This window comes from Ptychodera flava (assembly GCF_041260155.1).
Source record: "Ptychodera flava strain L36383 chromosome 3 unlocalized genomic scaffold, AS_Pfla_20210202 Scaffold_25__1_contigs__length_14229661_pilon, whole genome shotgun sequence".
NCBI lineage: Eukaryota > Metazoa > Hemichordata > Enteropneusta > Ptychoderidae > Ptychodera > Ptychodera flava.
The window spans coordinates 7,735,257-7,758,553 of record NW_027248279.1 but is presented as its reverse complement, the minus strand read 5'-3'; the positions used below and the strand labels follow the sequence as shown (position 1 = coordinate 7,758,553).

At 37.4% G+C, this 23,297-nt stretch overlaps 2 protein-coding genes across 3 annotated transcripts; both read left to right on the top strand.

The window, feature by feature from the left end:
- The first annotated feature begins 123 nt into the window (after positions 1-123).
- LOC139125491 (uncharacterized) lies at positions 124-3,003 on the top strand. 2 transcript variants are annotated; one of them, XM_070691557.1, is made up of 3 exons: positions 124-929; positions 1,590-1,867; positions 2,527-3,003. In XM_070691557.1, exons 1-3 carry the CDS (start codon positions 671-673, stop codon positions 2,527-2,529), a joined length of 540 nt encoding a protein of 179 aa, XP_070547658.1. In that variant the 5' UTR covers positions 124-670; the 3' UTR covers positions 2,530-3,003. The 2 variants fall into 2 exon arrangements, with proteins under 2 accessions (XP_070547658.1, XP_070547657.1); XM_070691556.1 differs by having other exon boundaries at positions 2,524-3,003.
- Positions 3,004-3,318: 315 nt separating this feature from the next.
- LOC139125536 (uncharacterized) lies at positions 3,319-12,729 on the top strand. Its single transcript, XM_070691602.1, has 6 exons — positions 3,319-4,067; positions 4,370-4,556; positions 5,704-5,962; positions 6,533-6,705; positions 9,482-9,629; positions 10,645-12,729. The coding sequence occupies exons 1-3, from the start codon at positions 3,705-3,707 to the stop codon at positions 5,814-5,816; spliced, it is 663 nt and encodes a 220-aa protein (XP_070547703.1). The 5' UTR covers positions 3,319-3,704; the 3' UTR covers positions 5,817-5,962; positions 6,533-6,705; positions 9,482-9,629; positions 10,645-12,729.
- The last annotated feature ends 10,568 nt before the right edge of the window (positions 12,730-23,297 follow it).

Below are 23,297 nucleotides of genomic sequence, written 5' to 3'. Positions count from 1 at the left end.
TAATCGTCCGTATAAACTAATTCTATGGTAAATTTTGAGGGATGCAGCACGCGCGATAGAGTGAACGTGCGCGATTGTTGCGTTGGCATGAAGCCAATTAATTTTCAGTGCAGTACAAGCAAACTTCGCTGAATTTTTTCAATTTAATTAGTTTTTTAAAATAAAAATCAATTGCATTTAGACTCAGTTTTGTGTTTAGCGTGTTTTAAACCTTATACTAGGAATACATTTTGGTGGAAGTTGTTATTATGTCTATAACTCACCGTAAAATAGTTTGTTTACATCCGATAATCGCTAGGTCAAAGGTCAAACAGGCGCGTCGCGCGTCTCCCGTATTCGGGACTCCGCGTACTATACAAAATACGGAAAGTTATTGGACGGTCAAACTCCCATAGGTTACGGCAGTAGGTGTATAATACTAGTAAGTATTATGAAGGAAAGGTGGGTTTGGTATGACCACCTTTGGATAGTTGTTATGTACACAACGGCAGCCTTACAGATACTCATTTTTGAAGTTTTTTTTTGCGTTTATAAAGTACTGTAGTACAGTGTACTAGTAATCAAATGGGTGCATGGGGCCAAAAGCAACTCTTGGAAGCAATTTATTTCATGAAAGCAATGTTTGGAATAGCCCGTTGTTGAATTTTTCCTTTGTAGATGCTGAAAGATAATGAAGATGAACAATCTGCTGCAGCACCACCACTGGATGAGGATACATTCGACGAGATGGTACCCTTTGTTACCTGAAAAGTTTCCCATACCGGTCAACCCAATATCACCTTTACCAGTCAGAAAACGTGCATGTACCCTGTCAGCTGAACCAGATGCTGTAACCAATGAACCAACATCAACCTTGCCATATGTAAAAGAGAAAGTGACTGTGACGACAGGAACTCAAATAAGAATGAGAAATAAAAGACGGAGCAAAGGTGGGTAGAAATATTGTTGACAGCTGTATGTAGTGATACATATATATGACTTGATATTTGATGGTTTTGTTTTACTCTTAATTTTCAAATTTCCATGTATGCATATGTGCACATTTGTGTTTTACTTCCTTTTGCATGCTAAAATTCCAAGTACATTTAAGTATGCCCTGTGTATATGTTACATTTATCTCCCTAGACTGGAAGGTCCCTGGACAAGTGCATTCTCTGCACAGAGGATGCTCTCATCAACATACCTTTCCAGTCCATCACTTTCCAAGTTTACAATTGAATTCTGATCTGGACTATACATTTTTTGTTATAGACTGTTAAAATAGTAAAAATGTTTATTGTACTTATGTTACGTTGATAGTGTAAGATACAAGCTAGCTATTTATTACCATGGTGTACATTATGTTGACACAGTGTCTGTGAGGTAAACTTGTGTATTGTGCCCTGTCAAAAGTTTCAAACACTTGAGTTTAAATGTGTACTGTTGCACAGTACGTTATTTTACCTATAATTCACCTTAATTTGTATCATCAAAGATTGTCATTTGAATAATTTCTTTGGTTCCACATAATACAATAATGTGATGCACATATAAAACTATGTATATTTATTTGGGAAAATCATGAGTAACAAAGCATGTTTCTTCTTTAGGGATTACAGTTAAACCACAAGTCTGTCATGTTGGTATCCAGTGTAACATCAGTGATGCTGTTGAGCAGGGTAGCAATGTGCAGTCACATACTGGTGTTGAAATTGTTAGTGTATGTGGTGACCGAGTAGAGGAAGAATATGATTATGATGATGATGGAGGTGATGATGATGATGATGATGATGATGATGATGAGTATGACAACAATAGCGATGAATGTGATGGTGATGAGTCGACTGGCAAAGTTACAGTGATGATGATTTGTACCTACAAAACCAAGGTGATTTTTGCAGCTTCATATGTTTGGATACTATCCATAATTTCTTTTTAGTCTGTAGCATTTTAATTCTGTATATCATCAATGTTCATTTCACAAAAATTGCAAAATACTGGCATATCATCCAGTTATATGTAGTTGAACAGAAATCTTTAGTTAATATAAGTAACAAAAATACTGTTCAAAGAGATTGCTCCAATATCACATCAGTAGAAGTATCTAGATTTAGTAACTACAAGTTGTTTTCTGAAATATAATAGTATTAAAATCCATTCTGCAAAAGATGTGAGCGTCTCCATCTAATTGACGGTATTTTTGGTCATGGTGTCACTTTCGGTTCCTAAAAGATCCCTTGTGTTAGAGTCAATATTGTTGTTAGTGTCACCTTAATATTGACTTACATTGACAATGTCTGGTGGTCTTGTTTGCTGCCAACTAAATCAGTGTATCAATATTTTGTGAATCTTCTAGAGTGACAGAGCTATGAAGACACAGCTAGTGTAGCTGAATTCAACTGGCAGACACCAATGAGAAACTTGTCTTAGTGATATTACTATCTGGGTCACAATATGCATATATTGGAATCGTTATTGTGAAAAAAAATGTTGAAACCAGATAGTATTTTTGTCATAATAAATTTTACTATGAATTTCTTTCAGCAGTAAAACATTCTCCATCAGTGGTGATCAACCACCACCACCTGGCAATGTGACACCTCCATACAAGGACGATACATTTTTAGTATTCAAAGAACAGTTACTTGAACTCTTTGCACAATGTGCCAAGTGCAGTGGACCAACCAATGGTGACATCACAAAGAGGGTCGGTAGCTTGATTCATGTTCATCAAAAGTGCCATAAATGTGGACATGTTCGCAGTTGGACAAGTCAGCCATATTTGGGGAAGATGCCAGCTGGGAATCTTTTATTGTCTGATGCAATACTGTTTTCTGGATGCATGGTACACAATGTTTAAGGTGGTTGGAAAGGCTATTTTTGCACCAATTCTTTTCTCAGAGTAATGTCAAGTTTCAAGTGTTAGAATCAAGATATTTAGTTCAAATTTTCAGGATAACTCCCTTAGTTAATACTTTCTCCAAAGGATATGAAAATTGTATATTTGCAGCCATGATTTTGAAAAATGACACCAGTAAATATTAAAATTTAATTTTTCATATTTTTATAAATATTTGAATTTAATAATAATTGGATAGTATTAATATTACCAAATTAGTTATAAATATGTTGACACCATTTATTGTAAGATTTGTACGGCAGGATTTGTAAATAAAATTGTTTTTATGATTTTACATGGGTTTACATATCAAAAATTATTAAAAATTCTTTAAAATTTCAAAATGTGATTTTTCAAAAAGTACTTCAAATACAGGAAAATTGTGCCATACAATCTTATCTGTAACCTTGTTAATAGCTGTAAAAATTCCATGTCCATATCTCATTTCAAAGGTTGGATTAAATTGGTATACAATTATGTAGGAAAACTGTTATTCTGTCAAAATGTTGAAAACAAGCCATTTTTGCACCCCTGTTTTGAAGTCACAGAGCAGGTTTTTTGGTTAATATCACTTTTGACACCTCTTTGACACTCAAAGAATCTAAAAATGCATTTACAATAGCAGTCACTCACTCTGAATGCCAGCACCGCCTTGTCAAACTTTCCTGAAAAACAGCAAATAATGACTTTCCCTTTTCAAACATTTAATTAAAAGCTAGGGGACCTCTACCATAGTTAATACACTGAGGACTCCTAACTTCTTCTTATTTGGTCAGTTTTTCAGAAGTTTCAACAGGCTATAACTCTGCAATGCCTTTGTGCCCAAATGTCTAGTTTTTTTTATTCCACAGAGAATGTTGACTACTTTTATATGTTAATAGTTTTATTGAAGTTTATAACTGACGCTCTAGCCTTTCCAACCACCTTAAGACTGTTTGATTTCATGAATATGTCATGCATTGGAAAGAGTACGTTTTTTCGCCACCAGCATTATTATCTCCAACTAACCATCATCAAAGTATGGAAGGATGAACAGGCAACTATGATCAACCAACTCAGCAACATTGATGGTGGTTTGATTTTAGCAGGTGATGGTCGATCTGGCAGCCCTGGTCATTGCGCAAAATATGGCTCCTACAGTGTGATTGAACAAAGACTAAACAAAGTGCTGGATATACAGCTTGTACAGGTTAGTATTTGTTTCTTAATTTTGTCAATAATACTGTAATGACTGGTGTGTACATATCACTCAAGGATTCCAGGTCAATGAGCTGTAAATGTAAATACTCAATGTGTGGGCACCTAGAATGCTAGATGTATAACAACAATAGTTATGCTGATTTCCCCTTTATTGTGCAGGTTTTTGCCAATTGTATTCTGTGTCTGAGATGATACATAATTGATAAATTGTCATTCTTGAATGCCTAAATTCAAATAAAATTTCATCACAATGTTTTTGTCACTAAATTTTTGTCATTGGTGGCGTTTCAGAGTAATGAAGTACCAAATAGTGCATGGTGCGAGCATGAAGGGTTGAAACGGACAATTGCCTTTCTTATTGAGTCGGGCCTGGAAGTTTCAACAATCATCAGTGACAGGCACCGTCAAAATGCCAAGTGGATAAAGGATGAACTGCCTGATACAAAACATTATTATGATGTGTGGTATGTAGCTAAAGGTAAGAATTGCCATTTTGTAGTTGACGTTAGGCTTTGTCAAATGAAATCTATTCATATTTGGAGCCAAAGGACTGTACCATTATTTTTAGAGAGAGATTACCACTCATAGAAATGAGTTAATAGTGAACAGTCCGGGTAATGTCCATATAGAGAATAGTTGGGAAGAGCCAATGGCGTACCGTGTATTTAATGAGGTTAAGGCAAGACCCAATCTCGTACTGTATATGTAACAAGGGTCAAAGGTTATGTTGGTTCACTTTGAAATGTTGCGCTCAGATCGCAATCTGACCTGACAGATCCACTGATCGAGTGAGACTGTTCGCTACCCGGAAGTGGCTCAGCCCAAGTCGATTCACGACGTTCTAACCGTTTTAAAACACCGGTGATTAAAACACCCGCCTTGACCATGTTCGACAAAGGGTTATTGGACGTTTTTCGTTCTCTTTTCCAGCTTTAGTTAATTTCTCGGTGATTGATCCAGCACGCGTTTTTCTTAGCGAAGGGTCAATCATACCGGAAAATGCATGGTGATCGAAAAACTTGTGCTCCATCGTGCTCCGATGCCGACTAAAACAGTTGACCCATCTTTTCAAAGCTTGAAACATTCGCCATACTTTAGATGGCAAGGTTAAATTTGACCAAAAATTGGCGACATTTGGCGACAAATAACTTACTGTAAATTTACAAGGGTCAAATCCTGATTTCTAGGAGCAGTACCTGGCCAGGAAATCATCCAACAAAGTTGTTTTCGATGTAATATACACTTGAGTCGGTCACCATCTTGACCGTACTGAACATTGTGCGTAGCGTCCACATCTAAAAACTACCCATTGCTAAAAGAAAGGGTGAAATCAAGTCAAAAATTCCGAATTTGTTGCAATGTACGAGCCCAGGTTTGCACGGTTAATTATTCATGAAGTTGCAACAGCAGGTTTGCTGATTGGTTAATCATAGTATCCTCTATATGGATATTACCCAGACTGATGAAGCAAAACATATTTTGATTTCTGCAGAATATCATAAATAAACCATTTCATACTCATTTCAAGTGATGAGGTCCAATTGTGTCACAGAAAACAGTTGACTTTATTGCTGTATTGTAGAGTAGTTCATGTCTTCATATGTATATTTTTTATCTTTTTACAGGCATTGGTAAAAAAATGATTCACTTGGTAGCCAAAAAGATTGCTCAGACATCAAGCATGGAAACAGTCCATTGTCAACCACCTTTACTGGTCTGCTGTTTCTACTCCAGATGACAGGGGAGATCTGATCGTGGCCAAATGGTGTTCCTTGGTAGGACATGTGCAGAATGTCCATACAAATCACCCTGACCCGCTCTTTCCAGATTGTGCCCATGGACCTCTAGAAGGAGAAAACAGAAACAAGTTATGGATTCAACCAAGTAAGTATCTATATACAATGCCATAGGTATAATTGTAATAAACGGGCACTGCAAGGTAATAATTCACATGAAATTATTATAAATTACAAATACATGTACATGCATATGCTTTTATCTGAAATATTCTTGATCAGTTGAATAGTCTTAGGCTATTTATTTGAATTACAACTATTTTCATGAAATCACCGTGTTGTTTTTTTTTCATTAGTTTTGTTATATTTGATGAAATAATAATATTCACCATGAACTGCTTTTTCAGTAAATGTAAGAGTTTGTTAGGAGGGTCACAAACATTGGATCTTTGATAAAAAATGATTTATTTTAGAAATTGATCAGATTGAACCTAAATATAGTTGACAAAGAACAGTAACCAGTCCTTGAAACTATCTCTTGGTAACTGTTACAATTATATATGAATATGAATTTTTAGCTCACAGTTGGTATACATACCAATGTTAGCATATCGCTATAAAACTAAATGGGACATGACCCCCCCCCCCCACACACACACACACCCTATGGAAACAACACCTAGCTAAATCATACATGTATATCTCATATTGCTTTCAGATAGTAGAGCTGCAGTCAAGTTAGAAAGTCTGTTGACATCAAAAGCCCTGCTGAAAGACATTAGCAAGCTCTCTCCAGATTATCAGACATCTACTCTTGGGGCTTTTCATACGCCTGCTGTTGCACTTTGCACCAAAGCATACATCCTTTTCCAACTTAGGCATGCAAAGCAGGTACGTTTGATGGAGGTATATTGAGACCATACAGCAAAACATATATTTATCCAGTCAAACATGATTTACTGGAATTGTAAAATGTCTGATGACTATAGATATATGGGTGTAAATGCTACTTTAGGAAAAACTGTAAATGTGAATAAGCTTTGATTTAACACTTTCAACCCCAGTTCCCTGTGAAGAGATCCAACTTTGCCATAGAATACTGGATTTGAAACAAACCATGGTGGTGAAAGGGTCAAAGGGAGAAGCTGTATGTTTTTGTTGTTTTTGACTTTTTTGTTGATTTTAGTAGATTTGTGTAACAGCCAGTTATTATGCTGATGTGATACACAGAACAATGCATTCAATATACATATAAATAATTTAATGGTTGCAACCAAAAATGCGAAAGTAAAACCAGAAAAGTATGCATCAAACATGCTAAAACAAGTACAGGTCATCACACATTATTTTGTAAGGACATTAATATAAACATTCTGCCACTTAGAAAGATATCAAAATGCACAGCTTGTGCCTTACATTAGGGACGTTTCCATCTAAAAAACAATGCATATTCAATGCACATTCACCCTTGAAATAGGGGTTTCAAGGGGTATGGAGCTCCCAATTAAAGTTATTTGGCATCTCGTAAGCTGTTTGCAATATGTGATTGGAGATAGCGATTAAGTGGGTGTACAGGAAGACATCTCTGCCTTACACACTTCACTCATACAGATAATCGTTCGCCTTGATCAACTTCTTTGAACATTGTACTCTAATTTTCACATAATAGGACCTATAGATATACTACAAGCCATATGTTAGTTCAAATTAATAAAAGTAGGAACAAATTCCGATGTCCTGAAATGATAGTATGGTTGTCAAGGTTTACACGAGACTGAGTTTGTGCCGCTTCACTGTACAATACCTTGGCATAAAGTAGTACCGGCCAAGCTATTGGTATCTGAAGTTGTTAGCCCCACGGACACCGTCCGGGGGGGACTTATAGGTTTGGTCATGTCCGTGCGTGCGTCCGTGCGTCCGTGCGTGCGTCCGTGCGTCCGTCCGTGCGTCCGTCCATTCACGCAGATATCTCTGAGATGCCTGGAGCAATTTCATTCAAACTTTATACAAGGATTACTTTATATGGCATACAGATGCACGTCAATTTGTTTTGTGATACGATCCAATATGGCCGCCAGGCGGCCATTTTATTACGATTTTTTCATGTATAGAGCCATAACTCAGGCATGTTCCAACCGATTTTATTCAAAGTTGGTACAAGGACATTGACGAATGTCATACAGATGCACGTCAATTTGTTTTGTGATACGATCCAATATGGCCGCCAGGCGGCCATTTTATTACGATTTTTTCATGTACAGAGCCATTACTCAGGCATGTTTTGACCGATTTTATTCAGAGTTGGTACAAGGACATTGACCAATGTCATAGATATGCACATCAATTTGTTTTGTGATCTGATCCAATATGGCCGCCAGGCGGCCATTTTATTACGATTTTTTCATGTACAGAGCCATTACTCAGGCATGTTTTGACCGATTTATTCAGAGTTGGTACAAGGACATTGACCAATGTCATAGATATGCATGTCAATTTGTTTTGTGATACGATCCAATATGGCCGCCGTGTGGCCATTTTATTACGATTTTTTCATGTACAGAGCCATTACTCAGGCATGTTTTGACCAATTTTATTCAGAGTTGGTACAAGGACATTGACCAATGTCATAGATATGCATGTCAATTTGTTTTGTGATAAGATCCGATATGGTCGCCAGGCGGCCATTTTATTACGATTTTTTCATGTACAGAGCCATAACTCAGGCACGTTTCAACCGATTTTATTCAAAGTTGGTACAAGCTTATTGACAAATGTCATAGCTGTGCACGGCAATTTGTTTTGTGATACGATCCAAAATGGCCGCTCTGCGGCCATTTTATTACGATTTTTCATGTACAGAGCCATAACTCAGGCATATCTCAACTGATTTTATTCAAAGTTGGTACAAGGACATTGACTATGTCATACATATGCACGTCAATCTGTTTTGTGATACGATCCAATATGGCCGCCAGGCGGCCATTTTATTACGATTTTTTCATGTACAGAGCCATTTCTCAGGCATATCCGCATGTTTTGACCAATTTTATTCAAAGTTGGTACAAGGACATCGACCAATGTCATAGCTATGCACATCAATTTGTTTTGTGATGCGATCCAATATGGCCGCTGTGCGACCATTTTGTTACGATTTTTTTCATGTCCTGAACCATAACTCAGACATGTATCAAGCGAATTCATTCAAAAGTATTTTTATCACAGACCTAATGAAGAGGACTCTATCCTCTTTGAGGACCTGTAATCAAAATACCGATAACAAGTGGGGACTGTGTCATCAACGATGACTTGTTGACTAAGCGTTATGTAATGTCTGATTATATCTGATATAACTACTTTAGATTGCATATTATCAGTGCAGAAAGAGCCCAAAAAGTGCACTGTTTTTTAGATGCAAGCGTCCCGTCATGATCCCTTTGGAACATAAGTCAACACAACAGTGACCAATAGGCACTCCAAACCTAGTCATATCACACATTACATCACATTACAAGACAATGTGAAAAAATATAAAAGTCTCTCAGCTTTAATTTTGTTCTGTTTTGCTTGGAATACATGATTGCATATTTTTTAATAGAGTTGATGCCAAATTCTGTTTGAGTTTTAATTTTTCGTTTAAAATTACATTTTAAATAATCTTCTTGAACAGACAGATCCTTGCTGGGCTTCATTATAATGAGAACAATGATAGACCCATGCGGTGAATGAAGAAGGCCAGTTTCAGTATACTATTGTGTTTCCAAAGTACAAGAAAGAAGGATATATTGTACGTGCAGTGAAAACGAAAGCCACATACAGTAAGAAGACTTTTAAATCCTCACATCCCGAATACACAAATATGCATGCATTCATGTATGTATATGAATAGTAGAATGCATTTTTGTAAGATATAACATATATCAGGCATTTATTTGCCTCTACATACAGTGCATTAACCAGTACATGTCACATATTCTAGCAATACAAGTATTGCATTTACTATTACATGCATTGTATTCTAATTTTACATGGATTGCATTTATATTAATATAACATGCACTATGAAATGCATTTACCAGTACAAACGATACATTTGTCACAGTATGCAAGGCATTCACCAGTATATGTAATTCATTTACCAGCAGGATGGAATATTAAATGCACTGCTTGTACATGTACAGGTAATAGCCTTGCATGTTGTGACAGATACACTGAATAAACTGATAAATGTGTTACATCATGGTAAATATACTACATATAACTATATATATATATATATATATATATAACCATATATATATATATATATAATATATATATATATATATATATATATATATATATATATATATATATATATATATATATATGAAGTACAGCTTTAATGCATCCCATAAGGTAACAAATGTGCTGCATTACAGTTTATATTAGTGTATTGCATGTAATGCATGTACTGTATATACAGTAAATGTGATATTCAATCTGATTAAAATCCGGTGTAGATTGATGGCATCTATCTTTTGCTTTATTTGTTCTGTATCCTTCAGTTTCCGTGGTCTACCTCTATCTGAACATATAGATTGCAGATTCTCGGATTTTCAAAGTAAACCACTCAACCAATGACAGCACTCAAAATACAGTGTCAGCAAAGTATGCTTGATGTGATTTTTATAAATACATGTATATATACTTAACACATAGAAATCATATATGTAAGTATACTCACCATAACATTCAGGATCTTGATATAAATTATTGCTTCTACTACTGGTAAATTTTTATAAGTCCATTACAGTAGCCTCACTTTCTTATACCATTACATTTTTTTCTCAGTGTATGTTGAGAAACTGATGAAAACGCTGTTTGATGACTATGGAGCATCTCCCAGAAATATGAAGAGGTTGAGTGAACAGATGAGAGAAACCTTCCTGACCCCCTCTCAGCTTCAATGGTTCATCCAGATAAGGAAGACGGCATTAACTTGTTTATGAGCCGCTTCCAACACATAAGTGTAGACAGATTTTGAAAAAAAAGGATGGGGAGGGGTGGATACAGTTGTTATGTAGGTCATTTTTCCCCACACTCATCATGACCCAAGTTTAGTAAGTCTAGAACATTCTCAAGGTCACTGCCCTTAACGACCTTACAACCCTGAATTCAATTAGTCATGTTTGGAATGTTCTGGATTTGAAATTAATTAGATGTGTAAGAGGGATAATTTTAGAACAGTAATTAGCATGTCAATAAAACTTCTAGATTGTTCTTATATGCTCTTTTATAACCACTTGAGTATAAATACTGGGGCAGCAGGCTTGGAGAGACTTGGGATCATTTCTCTTGTGTGTTACTACTTCAAGACTTTTCAAGACCTTCACTGCCACACTGGATTTATACTGCGGATTTTGTGCAACTTCAAGCCTGCAATTAGTTTTTTTGTACTAAATTTCATTTATACGGAAACTGCTGAGTTCACCTTTTGTTCGTTATCTGTCACCTAACAAAATTTAGGACTTGTCCGGGACGAGCCCCCAATTTTGTTACTAAGATGGGGATAGAACACAAACTGTAAACAGGCTACTTATCTCAGCTGGGACAGCAAAGCTCCAGTCTCAGAGTTGTAACAGTCAGTCCGATGAATGAACAGTCTCCAATAAGTTTCTGTAATCTGCTTAATATAGTGCCAGATCTGAAGTAACTGAATGTTCACCATTGATAAAGTTGTGATTTTCATCAAATTTTAACATTTAGCAATGTTCATTAATACAATTTGCATAATGAATACTAACCTCCCTCGCATCTTACATATGATGATTTGCTTATTTGTTGGAATTTGATATTTACAGAATAAGTCAAAGTACTGCGGTATCATTTGTTGATGCCAAACAAATGGCACTATGCAAGTTAGAAGATATCATTTTTAACATGTATTCAGTGAAATAGTCATGAGGCAAATGGTGAAATGAGGAAACTAGTGATTCTATTTCAGTCTATATACATTTAAGGTGAAGTACTACGAATTACGTCAAAATTAGGTTGTGGTGTCATTTTCTTGAAACTTTGCACAAATATTCTTGTAAGTTGTGCAAGTGCAAAAATGAAATAAAAAATGGGGGTCACCACGCTCGTTTCCATGGAAACGGACGTTAAAATGGCATCGTCGGAAATAAATAAAAATGATATAATTCACTTAAACTAAAGAAAGCAATTATAAAACGCTTAGCAAATGAGTTAATTTTAATAAACACCAAGACTTAAGATCCATATCTATCGAATGTATAGTTTTCATGATGTTTGTAAAGAAATTTTAACATAAGTATCGATTACAAAATGACGATATCGAAATTATATCACTACATAATGTTCGAACTTTCTTCCTGTCGCTTTGAATGGTGTCATTTTGACCAAACTTGGCGAATAAAATCCTGATATAATACCATTTAGTTTACACTTTTAATAAAAGGGTGTCACCACGCTACTTTTTACAATATCTCCAGGTGAATGGGTAATATGCGCCATGTAAATTGGAGAGAAATGTTAATTTTTCGCTCATATTGAATAAAACCAACTTTCTAGGGGGTCAAAATATGACAAGGTCATAGGTCACATGTATTTCTAAGAGACTGGGTCAAAAAATTAGGTAAAAGCGCAATTTCAACAATGACAGGTGATGTTAAATACATGCGCTACAAAATAACCTATTTGCGGCAGGCTGGAGTTAAATCTGCGAAGAAACGCTCTAAAGCGCGTGCGCGTCCGAATTCGTCGCCCTTTACCTTAAGGATATATCACAGGCTACCCAGACAGTATTAATAAGCTCATTATTGAGTTTTTCTCACTGTTTTCTCTATCAGTTCCTCTCCTTTTCTTCATCACAGTCCCTCTATGGATATAGGGACTGTGTCTTCATGCTCTGACTGATCAGAGTAAATAAAATAAACGGTTATATAATCTAACCTAGCCTTTAACCCTTTATTTACATACATTACAAGGACGTTTATCTCATATACACATCTTGTAATTAATTAGTCAACACAACTAATTATGCTAATCCGTGGACTTATCAGGGATTTTACGGGTTGGTCAACATCGCGAAAGATAGGAAAGGTTACTAAAACAGGGAGGTAAGAAGGTCTCCTGAAATGTTTTCAGAAATTACTAAATTGCTGCCATTCATGACCATTAATCCAAAATTTACTGCAGCCAGTGTATTTCGATGGCCGAGGGGAGCCAGCTACTCTAATTTCAAACATGTATATGGTCGCGAACAGTGCAAACCCTACCAGTGCCTTGTGTGCAGTTCATGGCATGAGGACGTCCTTAAAGCACGCAGTCGGAAGGTCAAAGGTCAAAGCCTTTTAATCTTTGACCTTTACGTTGTTTATATGTGGGCAAACTTGTAAACATATTTCCCAGGGACAAGTCTGATTTTGACTGGGGTCAAAGTTCGTGTGGTTAAGAGTGGTTCTCTCAATCGGGTGGTGTTGCTAAGGTTTTGTCAGTCATTTAGTTTAGCTGTGAGTCCTCGATAATTTTGCTGTATTTTGCTCGAAACATGGTTAAGTTTTAAGAAACATTAATTTCTCTATGACAGGAATGTTCTAGCTTGTTGTATCCTCGAATTAAATCGGCCGATTTTCTTTGATACAGTTATTTATGTGGTTTGGAGAAATCTTTAGGGCGGCGTCAGATAACAAGTGGAATGAGACAACATTTCGTTAATGTAAGGAAATCATATAGCAAGTACTTCTTGCGCTGGTGCAAACTCTACGAAATATTATGATATCAAAGGTGTTAGCAATGATAGTTTACAAGGTTTCCTGTCTAAATTCGCTAAAATCATCAAGAATATCTAAAAAATACTACACGTAATTATGACTACATTTTGTATGCGTAGAGGTGTTGTTTGCCGTTCACGAACGTCTGTTCTACACGTACACGAAGTCTGGTTATCACGTGACAAAGACGCTTCCCGTACTGATGATGGAACGTAATTACGTGCAACCACCGTCCCTCCACCGTGGGTGGAGGGACGGTGGTGCAACTAAACTTCTCTATAACGATATGTTACCGGCAGACATGGAGGTAATAGCGAGTGAATAGAAATGACGGTGACTGGTTTAAAAATTCAAAGTGCTGGCAAAAATTCTCACTTGTCGGTGATGTCAGTTTGTGTTCAGAAGTTGCGAGGTCACCGCTGACGTGACTCTAGTGACGGGCTGCTCTGAGCCTCGCTTGTACGCTAGAAAAAAGAACGGTCTGCAAGTAGTCATGTCGGAAAAAAGCTGGAAAAACGGCGATAGTTTGGTAATTTTTGAGCGGATTTCTGGTCGTGGTAGGCCCCTAATAACCAAGCTGTTGATGAGTTGCAATTGCAATTTGGGTGGAAACGTTTCGAAATATCGACGAACAAAGTTGCGACAAGCGTGCTGTCGGGCAGAACATGGACGTTCCCATGGCTGTGGTGCAAAAACGTAAAAGTCAAAACAAGCCGTAAAAGGCAGAAATCCCGTCCGAAAATCGACAGCTAGCCTAACAGTACAAAAGAAGTTTTATAGCCCGTCCGCCGCTTCTTTCGGGAAGTGTACACGAACAGCTTAAGGCGCCATTGAAATCGATGAATTCCTTAGACTAGTAGCGACCATAGAGCTGGGAAATAGCTCCATGTAGCGACCAACTCTCTTTTATTAGGCGAAAAATTAACCGGCGAGATTAACTCTTTGACGCTGTAGAGTCATTCTAGTCATGAGCTTGGTTGCTACCGTATATCAGAAAACAACCGACTTTGACGTCAAAGGCCTGTTGCTCGTACGTAGTTTAAGACAGAAAATAACGATATGTAGACATGGATTTAATAGCGAGTGCAGAGAAATGACGGTGACTGCATGGTTTAAAATTCACAGTGCTGGCAAAAATTCTCCAGTGCGCGCTGCTGCTAATGTGTCACCATTGTGCCTTGAATCACGACACGGTTTGTAAATTATACTAGGTATATACACTCCAAGAAAACGACGTTGACGACGTGAAACATACATCTATATAATTTTGTTGAAAAGCTCATAAAATGGCCACTCCGGCGATCTTTTTCTGTTTGATCGGTCGATACTTTCTGGGTGGCACTTGTTACATGGAGCAGGGCCATGTCTGCTTGGTTATGTTTGAAATTGGCACTTGGCAACGAAAAGCATGCGCGTTTTCAGCATTCCTTTCTATCCAACTTCCCGTTTATTTTTGAATAATGAGCAGTGTTTGTTTGCGCATATCATGAATATATAAGCGTCCACTATGTTTACCGACGTCCTCGGGACACGTTTCCCGAGATCTTCATACCGTCTCCTTTTTCATTTACATCTCTATCTTTGCAATGTTGACCAACTCTTGATAAGTCCGCGGATTAGGATAATTAGTTGTGTTGACTTATTAATTACAAGATGTGTATATGAGAGATAAACGTCCTTGTAATGGGTGTAAAATGAATAAAGGGTTTATAAGAGGCTAGGTTAGATTATATAACCGTTTATTTTATTTACTCCGATCATTCAGAGCATGAAGACACAGTCCCTATATCCATAGAGGGACTGTGATGAAGAAAAGGAGAGGAACTGATAGAGAAAACAGTGAGAAAAACTCAATAATAAGCTTATTCATTCTGTCTGGGTAGCCTGTGGATATATGAGCAGTAAAGATGAAAGACTTAGTATTGTTTTTTCTAAATTGTCGATTTTTGGATTCTTTTTGCAAGTTTATCAAAATGTGTAATAAAATATCGGTGTCACCATTGCACTCATTTGTGAGATAAAAGACCAGGAATATTAACATTTATGAGAAAAAAAAACGTCAAGTCAGCAGTTTTTCACCAATTCCTCTTCTATAGGCAAAAAATTTCAATGCAATTTAGGGAGCGTTCAGTTATTATGACCGGGGGTGGGCCGGCAAAATCCAGGGGGGGTCACCTCAAATTTGAAAACTGCAAAAGGGGGGTCATATATTTTTCAAACAGCTCAGAGGGGGGTCACCTAATTTTCATAAGTATCTGTCCCGTCAAAAACAGTTTCGGTGTTCAGAAGTATTCTGGGAGATAAAAATGATTCGTTGCATGATTTCATTCTCTGAAGTTATTCACCTGTAAATCTGAACAAAAGTACAATTATCTGTCACATGAACATCTTGACTTGACAACTGAGGCTTGTCTTATTGTAAATCAAGCTCACTGCACTGAGGCGATGAACAATTCCTATTACTTACATGTTAGAGATATAGCAAGTTTTGTCAGGGAAATTATTTAACAGTTACCTGTGCTGAGACTACTAGTACCATTAGGTGAAATTCCAATATCATAATTGTTGTCCACATCTGAACTTTTAAATACCCTATTTGAAGCAAGTACATTTGTATCAATTATCAAACACCTATAAAAGTACAAATAATATAAAAATAAGGGGCGACGCGCTGACCATTAACGTTTATTTGTGGGCAAGGGGGGGAGGAAACCCAAAAATTAACGGGCGAGGCTTGCCGAGCCCGTTAATTTGGCTTTCCCCGAGCCCGCGCCCACAAATAAACGTTAATGGTCAGGGCGGAGTCTGTTATTTCCATTATACTATCAGCGAACCCGACAAAAATTCCAAATTTCCGGAGCGAACGACAACTGGGCCCCAGAAACTGAGCAATACGCGACGCACTGTCACGCGCGCTGTAAAAAATTGGCAAATCCGGAGATGTTTTCAGAAAAAAGTATCTCAACTTGACCCACAAGTGCTCCAGTTTATAGCTATACAGTTACGATACTTTGAGTTGTTAATCTTATTATTCATATTCACGGGCATGTAAACAAACCATTATTGTGTATTTGTGGTCAGTCACGTGGTTCAGCTCGCCCAATCAAAATCCGACGGGCAGGGCATGGTAATATAATTTAGTTTAGCATCGTAAAAAAATTATTCTTAGTTTTCTCATAGACTCCAATATATAGTGAATCAACATTTTGGTGAAATTCCAAAATCCAATTTCTTGCACACATATCAACCTTTAACAATCCTAGGCTAATAAGAACTTTAAAATGAATTATCAAATGTCTATAAATACACAGAGTTTGATAGTTTTGTATTGGAAAAAAATATTCATTTTCCTCATAGACGCCCATGTACAGTGAATCTACTTGTGGTATAATTCCAAAATCCAATTTCTGGCGAACACATCCATTTGTTACCACCCTAATCTAATCAAGTACATTGATATCAATAATCGAGAGTACATAAATACATGGGTTTACCTATTTTTGTATTATTCATACTTTTCTCATAGACTCCCATGTATAGTGGATGAACATTTTCAGTGAAGTTCCATAATCAGATTTCTTGTACACATAATATGCATCTTTAACCACCATATTCTAAGCAAGTAAAATTATGTTAATCATTGAACATCTGTATATGCACAAGTATACCAAGTTTTTCATTGGAAAAAAAATTATTCAAAATTTTATCATTGACTCCCATGTATAGTGGATGAACATTTTTGGTGAAATTCCAAGGTCAAACTTGTTGTCCACATGCCAGTTGTAACACCCCTATTTCATTTAAGTACATGTATGTAAATTATCAAATATCTATAAATGCACAGATATAGTTTTGCATTGCAAAAGTATTACATAGATTTCTCATACATGTATGAGAAAATATATGTATACCATGTATAGTGAATCAACATTATCAACAGCTGATTTTTAATTAAATCCAAATATCAAAATTTTGTACACACACGCTTGCGCAAAAATATTGCGATCCACCTGTCCAACCCCTTTGAGGGGTAATTTCAAAATTATAGCAAGTCAGAAGGGGAAATCTGAGCATTACACGTTTTGAGTTTTGTAAGGAAGGTCATTTATAAACAATTAAGCTCTTTTAGGGGGATTCTATTGCTCCATACCCCCGAGGTGTTTGTGTGTGCAGCTTCACTCAAGCAATGTGTGTGGGGGGGGGGGGGGTTCATGAAATTTTTGTCATCTTGAAAGGGGGGGTCATCAATTTTTTGGTACAATGGGTAGGGGGGTTCACTTATTTTGACTGATGCGCAGGAAGAATTTGCCGGCCTACCCCGGCCATAATAACTGAACGCTCCCTTAACTCAAAATTAAGAGCGGTGACCATAGAATTTTGTTTGATCACTTGTTTATTTCTTTTAACTGAGCTTTATTTGAATTGTCATGAAAATGATAGTAGAAGCGGCTTTTCCAGCAATTCTTACAGTACCGCCGACATTTTATTTCTACTAGCTACCTCACATAGTCACAGGTGCCTGGGTTGCCGGTGTACATGCATAGAGAGACCCCTCTCTCTACGCATGTACATCGGCATCACACGCACCTGTGCATTGCAACAATAATAAGAACGAGGCATGCTCGGCTATTTCCTGAAATGCCGAATGGTTCAAAGTGAGAAAGTGAATATTTTTTTGCTTTTTTCTCAAAATACGCCATAACGTGCATGAAGAAAATGTTTCACAGAGGTCCCATTGTGTGTAAATATGTTTGTTTTCTCTATAATCACACCAGCAAGAGCGTCACTGCTATGTTTACCACAATAGAGACAAAATAGTATCAAAATTTGGCGAGATCTACCCTTTAATGCAATCCTATAGAAAGGAACAAATTCCAGGCACACAAGTATGCGATGTACGCTTGTACATCTCTAATACCTTTGTAAAATACAGGTGAAGTTGTATTTTGTACTGTATGCTGACTTGTTTGACGGTAAGGCATTGAAATAAATGACTTCTTTTTTTCTAGCAAGATAATAAAAATAATCAGTCACAGAGTAATTATTTCATTATTGATATTTTTTATTTAGAATTTAGACAATAGGTTCCAATAATTTTATAACACCAGTACCCTGATTCAATTTCACGACCTCTGCATGACCTTACAGCCTGGTTACCGATACTTTGACTGCATCTGTTTAAATTAAGGTTCAAGAAACACTAAAATGGTCGTTTGTAAAAAGTTGCAGATGTAACTCAAAACATAAACTGATTCTTCTGTCATTGTAGCAAGGGAATAGTCTACAATATTTAGCAAATTTTCCAGCTTCTACAAATCTATCCCATGGCTTGTCCTGTAAATAGTGATGGCTCAATCCACAGGGAAAAAGCCTTAGATTGGGCAAAATGAGTGTCTCTCAGTTTGAAGTCAATCATAATGAAAACATTTTGTTGCTCTCCAAATGACAAAAAACTAAAAGATATTAGTAAAGCAGAACATCATTATTATAATATCTTTGCCAGTACAGTGACACTCGAGTGAGATAATAGCACAATCAAACAATGTATTTGCTTTGATTTCTACAAAAATGGTGTATTTTTGACATTTGCATGCAGCAAGATTACAATATCTATCTTTATTCCAACCTAGGCAGGAAGTGAGTGCACCCCTGCACATTACTGTTTGGCGAAAATCTTAAGATTGACAAAATAACCTTTGAACCCAAAAGGTCACATTATGTTGATCAAAGAAACATTGCTCCCATTATTCACATTTTTCTTGATGTTTAGTTTATTCAAAATTGTGTGATTTTTTTATGAAATTAAAGAACAATAGAGGATTTTTTAGATATTGTAATTTCAAAGCAAGTCCAACTGATTTAAACATTTTTCATTTACATCTTATTGACCAAATTTGGTGAAATGGGGCATGTGACAAGTCATGTCGGTGAAATGATGGGTCAGGTGACAAGTCGTGACATTAAAGGCAGGTGGAAGTGACGAAGATTTTAGAGGAAATCGGCTTCAGAACAATAGAAACCATGCCTGGGAAACAGTTGTTACATGATTCAAACATAACCTTCACGTAAACGCTCAGTCCAATATGCATGCCCATTCAAAATCATTTCCCAATAAACATCTGTGCAAACACGATGTTAATCCCCAAACCCCTATGGGGAACAAGAGTTGCGCTGTGAGCTGCACTCGACTACCTCTCCTTTATTGACCCATTTTTTACGTTATTTCCGCCCGGGTCGCGTCTACCTCCAGTTTGGCTTGTTCATGAATGTTCCTACACCACATCTACCTAACTCCGAAGTTTGTCAACTTTGCGGTTCCTGAGTTTTTTCTGAACTTTGAAATTGTCTTTTGCAACTACACCGAATCACTATCGCCATTCTGAACCATGCCTTCAATGCTGTACAACGCTGCCACCTTGATGAATATTGGATGGAATGTTATGAAGAGTCCTGCTTTATTTAGAATTAATGCTAATTTGTGGAAGTGTCTCAAAGATCTGAACATCTGTAAGACTGCGAATACCAGGCGAGGCTGCACTGCTGGCAGACTAATGCAACGACCTATCCAAACTCAGATAACTCCTCATCACCTGCTGAAACGTTTCCATCCAACCAATCACAGTCTCTCAAACAACTACGCCAACCTTGTTAATATCCCTGTCAGTACAACAATCACTGCTGAAACAATGCACAGAAATCCACCACTGTTGGTTTCAAAACCTGCTTCATCTCAGAAACAATACAATGCCTTTCGTTGCTCTTTCATGAATTGCCGTTCACTGTGTAATATATCTACCGCCGTCAAGGAATTCATGCATGAATGCAACCTCGACGTACTTTTCCTGGCGGAAACATGGCTTCACAACGATGCCAGTGATTTATCATTAGTTTCTGACTCTCTCCCACCCGGTTATAACATCATCAGTGTTCCTCGGAGTCGACGTGGAGGAGGTGTCGCTGTCATATTTGACTCGTCATTATCAGTGTCACAAGTTCCGCTAACCAGCTCATTTAATTCGATAGAAGTGCTGGAAATGCGTATAAAGACTCCGTCATCGCACATAGCTGCTGTCACTGTGTACCGCCCTCCGCCAAATAAGACAAACGGTCTTACTGTCGATAATTTCGTTGAGGATTTTACGATTTTTTTGTCATCTCACCTTGAAAAAATTCGCCATTTATCATCGTTGGTGATTTTAACTTCCATGTCGACGATCACAACTGCACAAGTGCCGGGAAGTACCGTGATCTGCTTGACTCTTTCTCCCTGCGTCAATGGATCTCCGCTCCCACTCATCGTGCTGGTCATACCATTGACCACTTAATCACACGCATTGATGATACTACCATTACCAACGTCCGAGTTGAACCTATCTATACCATATCTGATCACTATCCTTTGCTTTTCACTAACAACCATCGCCATTGCTCTGCAGAAAATCGGCAGCGTATAATATCAAGAAACATGAAGTGTTTTTCTGCTGATTCATTCGCCAATGATCTCTCATCATCGATTCAGCTTCAGCCAAACACCGAGGTATCGAGAAAATTGGACATAATGAATCGCGTATTACGTGACACATTTGATAACCATGCCTCTATGCGTGTGAAATTTGTTCAAAATAGACAACCTGCGCCATGGATCACCAAGTCTGTTACGAATGCAGGATCAAAAAGAATGAAAGCTGAACGGATTTGGAGAAAATCTAAACGAGAAGTACATCGACAGATTTACAGAGAGTTGCGGACTCACGTTGTTCGCCTCGTTGAAAACGCCAAACGTCATTATTATTCAGACTTCATTGACAATAGCAAAGGCAACCAGAAACAGTTGTTTAATATCGTTGAACGGTTAATCGGCCAACCTCGGAGATCTGTTCATCTTCCGAAGCATGATAACCCGTCAGAAATCGCCAATCACTTTGCAGATTTCTTTTTACATCGTGTGAAGTCTCTAGTTTCGAACTTGAGCCAGTCATCCAACGATCTTCACCATCAACGCTCGTCACCGATTTGCGATTTGAAACCTGAGTGTCGCTTCGAATCTTTAATGCCAACAACCACTGAGGAAGTCTTGCGTACCATTCGGTCATCTCCTTCGTCCACATGTTGCCTAGATCCAATTCCTACAAAGATCCTGAAGCAGCCAGAAATCCTACAGGTGTTACTACCGTACATAAATGAGCTCTTCAATGACTCTTTACGTGATGGTATTGTACCCACTGATTTTAAACACGCTGTTGTTAAACCTCTACTCAAGAAACCATCTCTCGATAATAAGATTCTTAAAAATTATCGTCCTGTTTCTAACTTACCATTTCTATCAAAGGTATTAGAACGCATAGTTGCTACTAGGCTGACCAATCATATTGCTAGTCATTCCCTGAGTGATCCGTTACAATCTGCGTACAAAGCTGGTCACAGCACAGAGACTGCTCTCTTAAAGGTTACTAATCACATATTTTTAGCACTTGATGCAAAACATGATGTATTTTTGGTTTTACTTGATCTTTCTGCAGCGTTCGATACCGTTAATCATAATATTTTATTAAGTCGGCTGTCAGACCTTCTTGGTGTTTCAGGAAATGCGCTTAATTGGTTCCGCTCATATCTTTCTAACCGTAGCCAGTGTGTTATTATCGATTCCACAAAATCATGTTTCCGTCAAATTGATACCGGGGTCCACAAGGGTCCGTTCTTGGCCCTATACTATTTAATGTATATACATCTCCTTTGGGGAAATTAGTTGCAAGTCATGGTTGCCTGTATAGTTTTTATGCAGATGATTCATCATTATATATGTCTTTTAAGATCAATGAAGCTTCTGTGACAGCCAGCAATCTTGCACTTTGTATTTCACAAGTTAGGTCCTGGATGTCTGCTAATTTCCTTTGTTTGAATGATGATAAAACTGAATTTGTAACTTTCTCTGCATCTTCCAGTAATGCTTCGGATGATAGAATACAGGGGATACGGGTCGGTGACACCCTGATTCCTGCTCAAAGTCAGGCAAAAAGTCTTGGAGTTATCCTGGATTCTGGTCTTACGATGTACCCTCATGTCAACAATATCTGCCGCTCAGCTATTTTTAACTTACGACGCATTGCAAATATTCACTAATATCTTTCTAGATCAGACACGAAACAGTTGATTCACGCTTTTGTGACATCACGCATTGATTACATGTAATTCGCTTCTTTATGGTCTTCCGAAATATTTAATTAATCGCCTTAAACGTATCCAGAATATAACTGCCAGAATTGTTACTCGCTCAAGAGTCACTGAGCATATCTCCCCGATTTTGTTTCAGTTGCATTGGCTGCCTGTGTCTCAACGTATTGCTTTTAAGATTCTTATCTTCACCTATAAACGTATCCATTTACTCGGTCCAACTTATCTTTCCAGCATGGTTAATTTGTACGTCCCAACCTGTAATCTAAGGTCCGCTGACCAATTTAAACTGTGTCAAAGCAGGTCGCGCACAAAGAAATATGGGGACCGTGCGTTAAGTATTGCCGCCCCCTTTTTATGTAACGAACTTCCAATTGAGGTTCGTCGCTCCCAAGCCTGCAAGTTTTAAATCAAGTCTTAAAACATTTCTTTTTAATTCTGCTTTTAACTGAACTCATTCATTGTATTTTTTGTTGTTGTTTTGTTTTTAATTCTTGTAACCTTTTAAAATTGATTGTATTTTACCTAGCGTCTCTGATC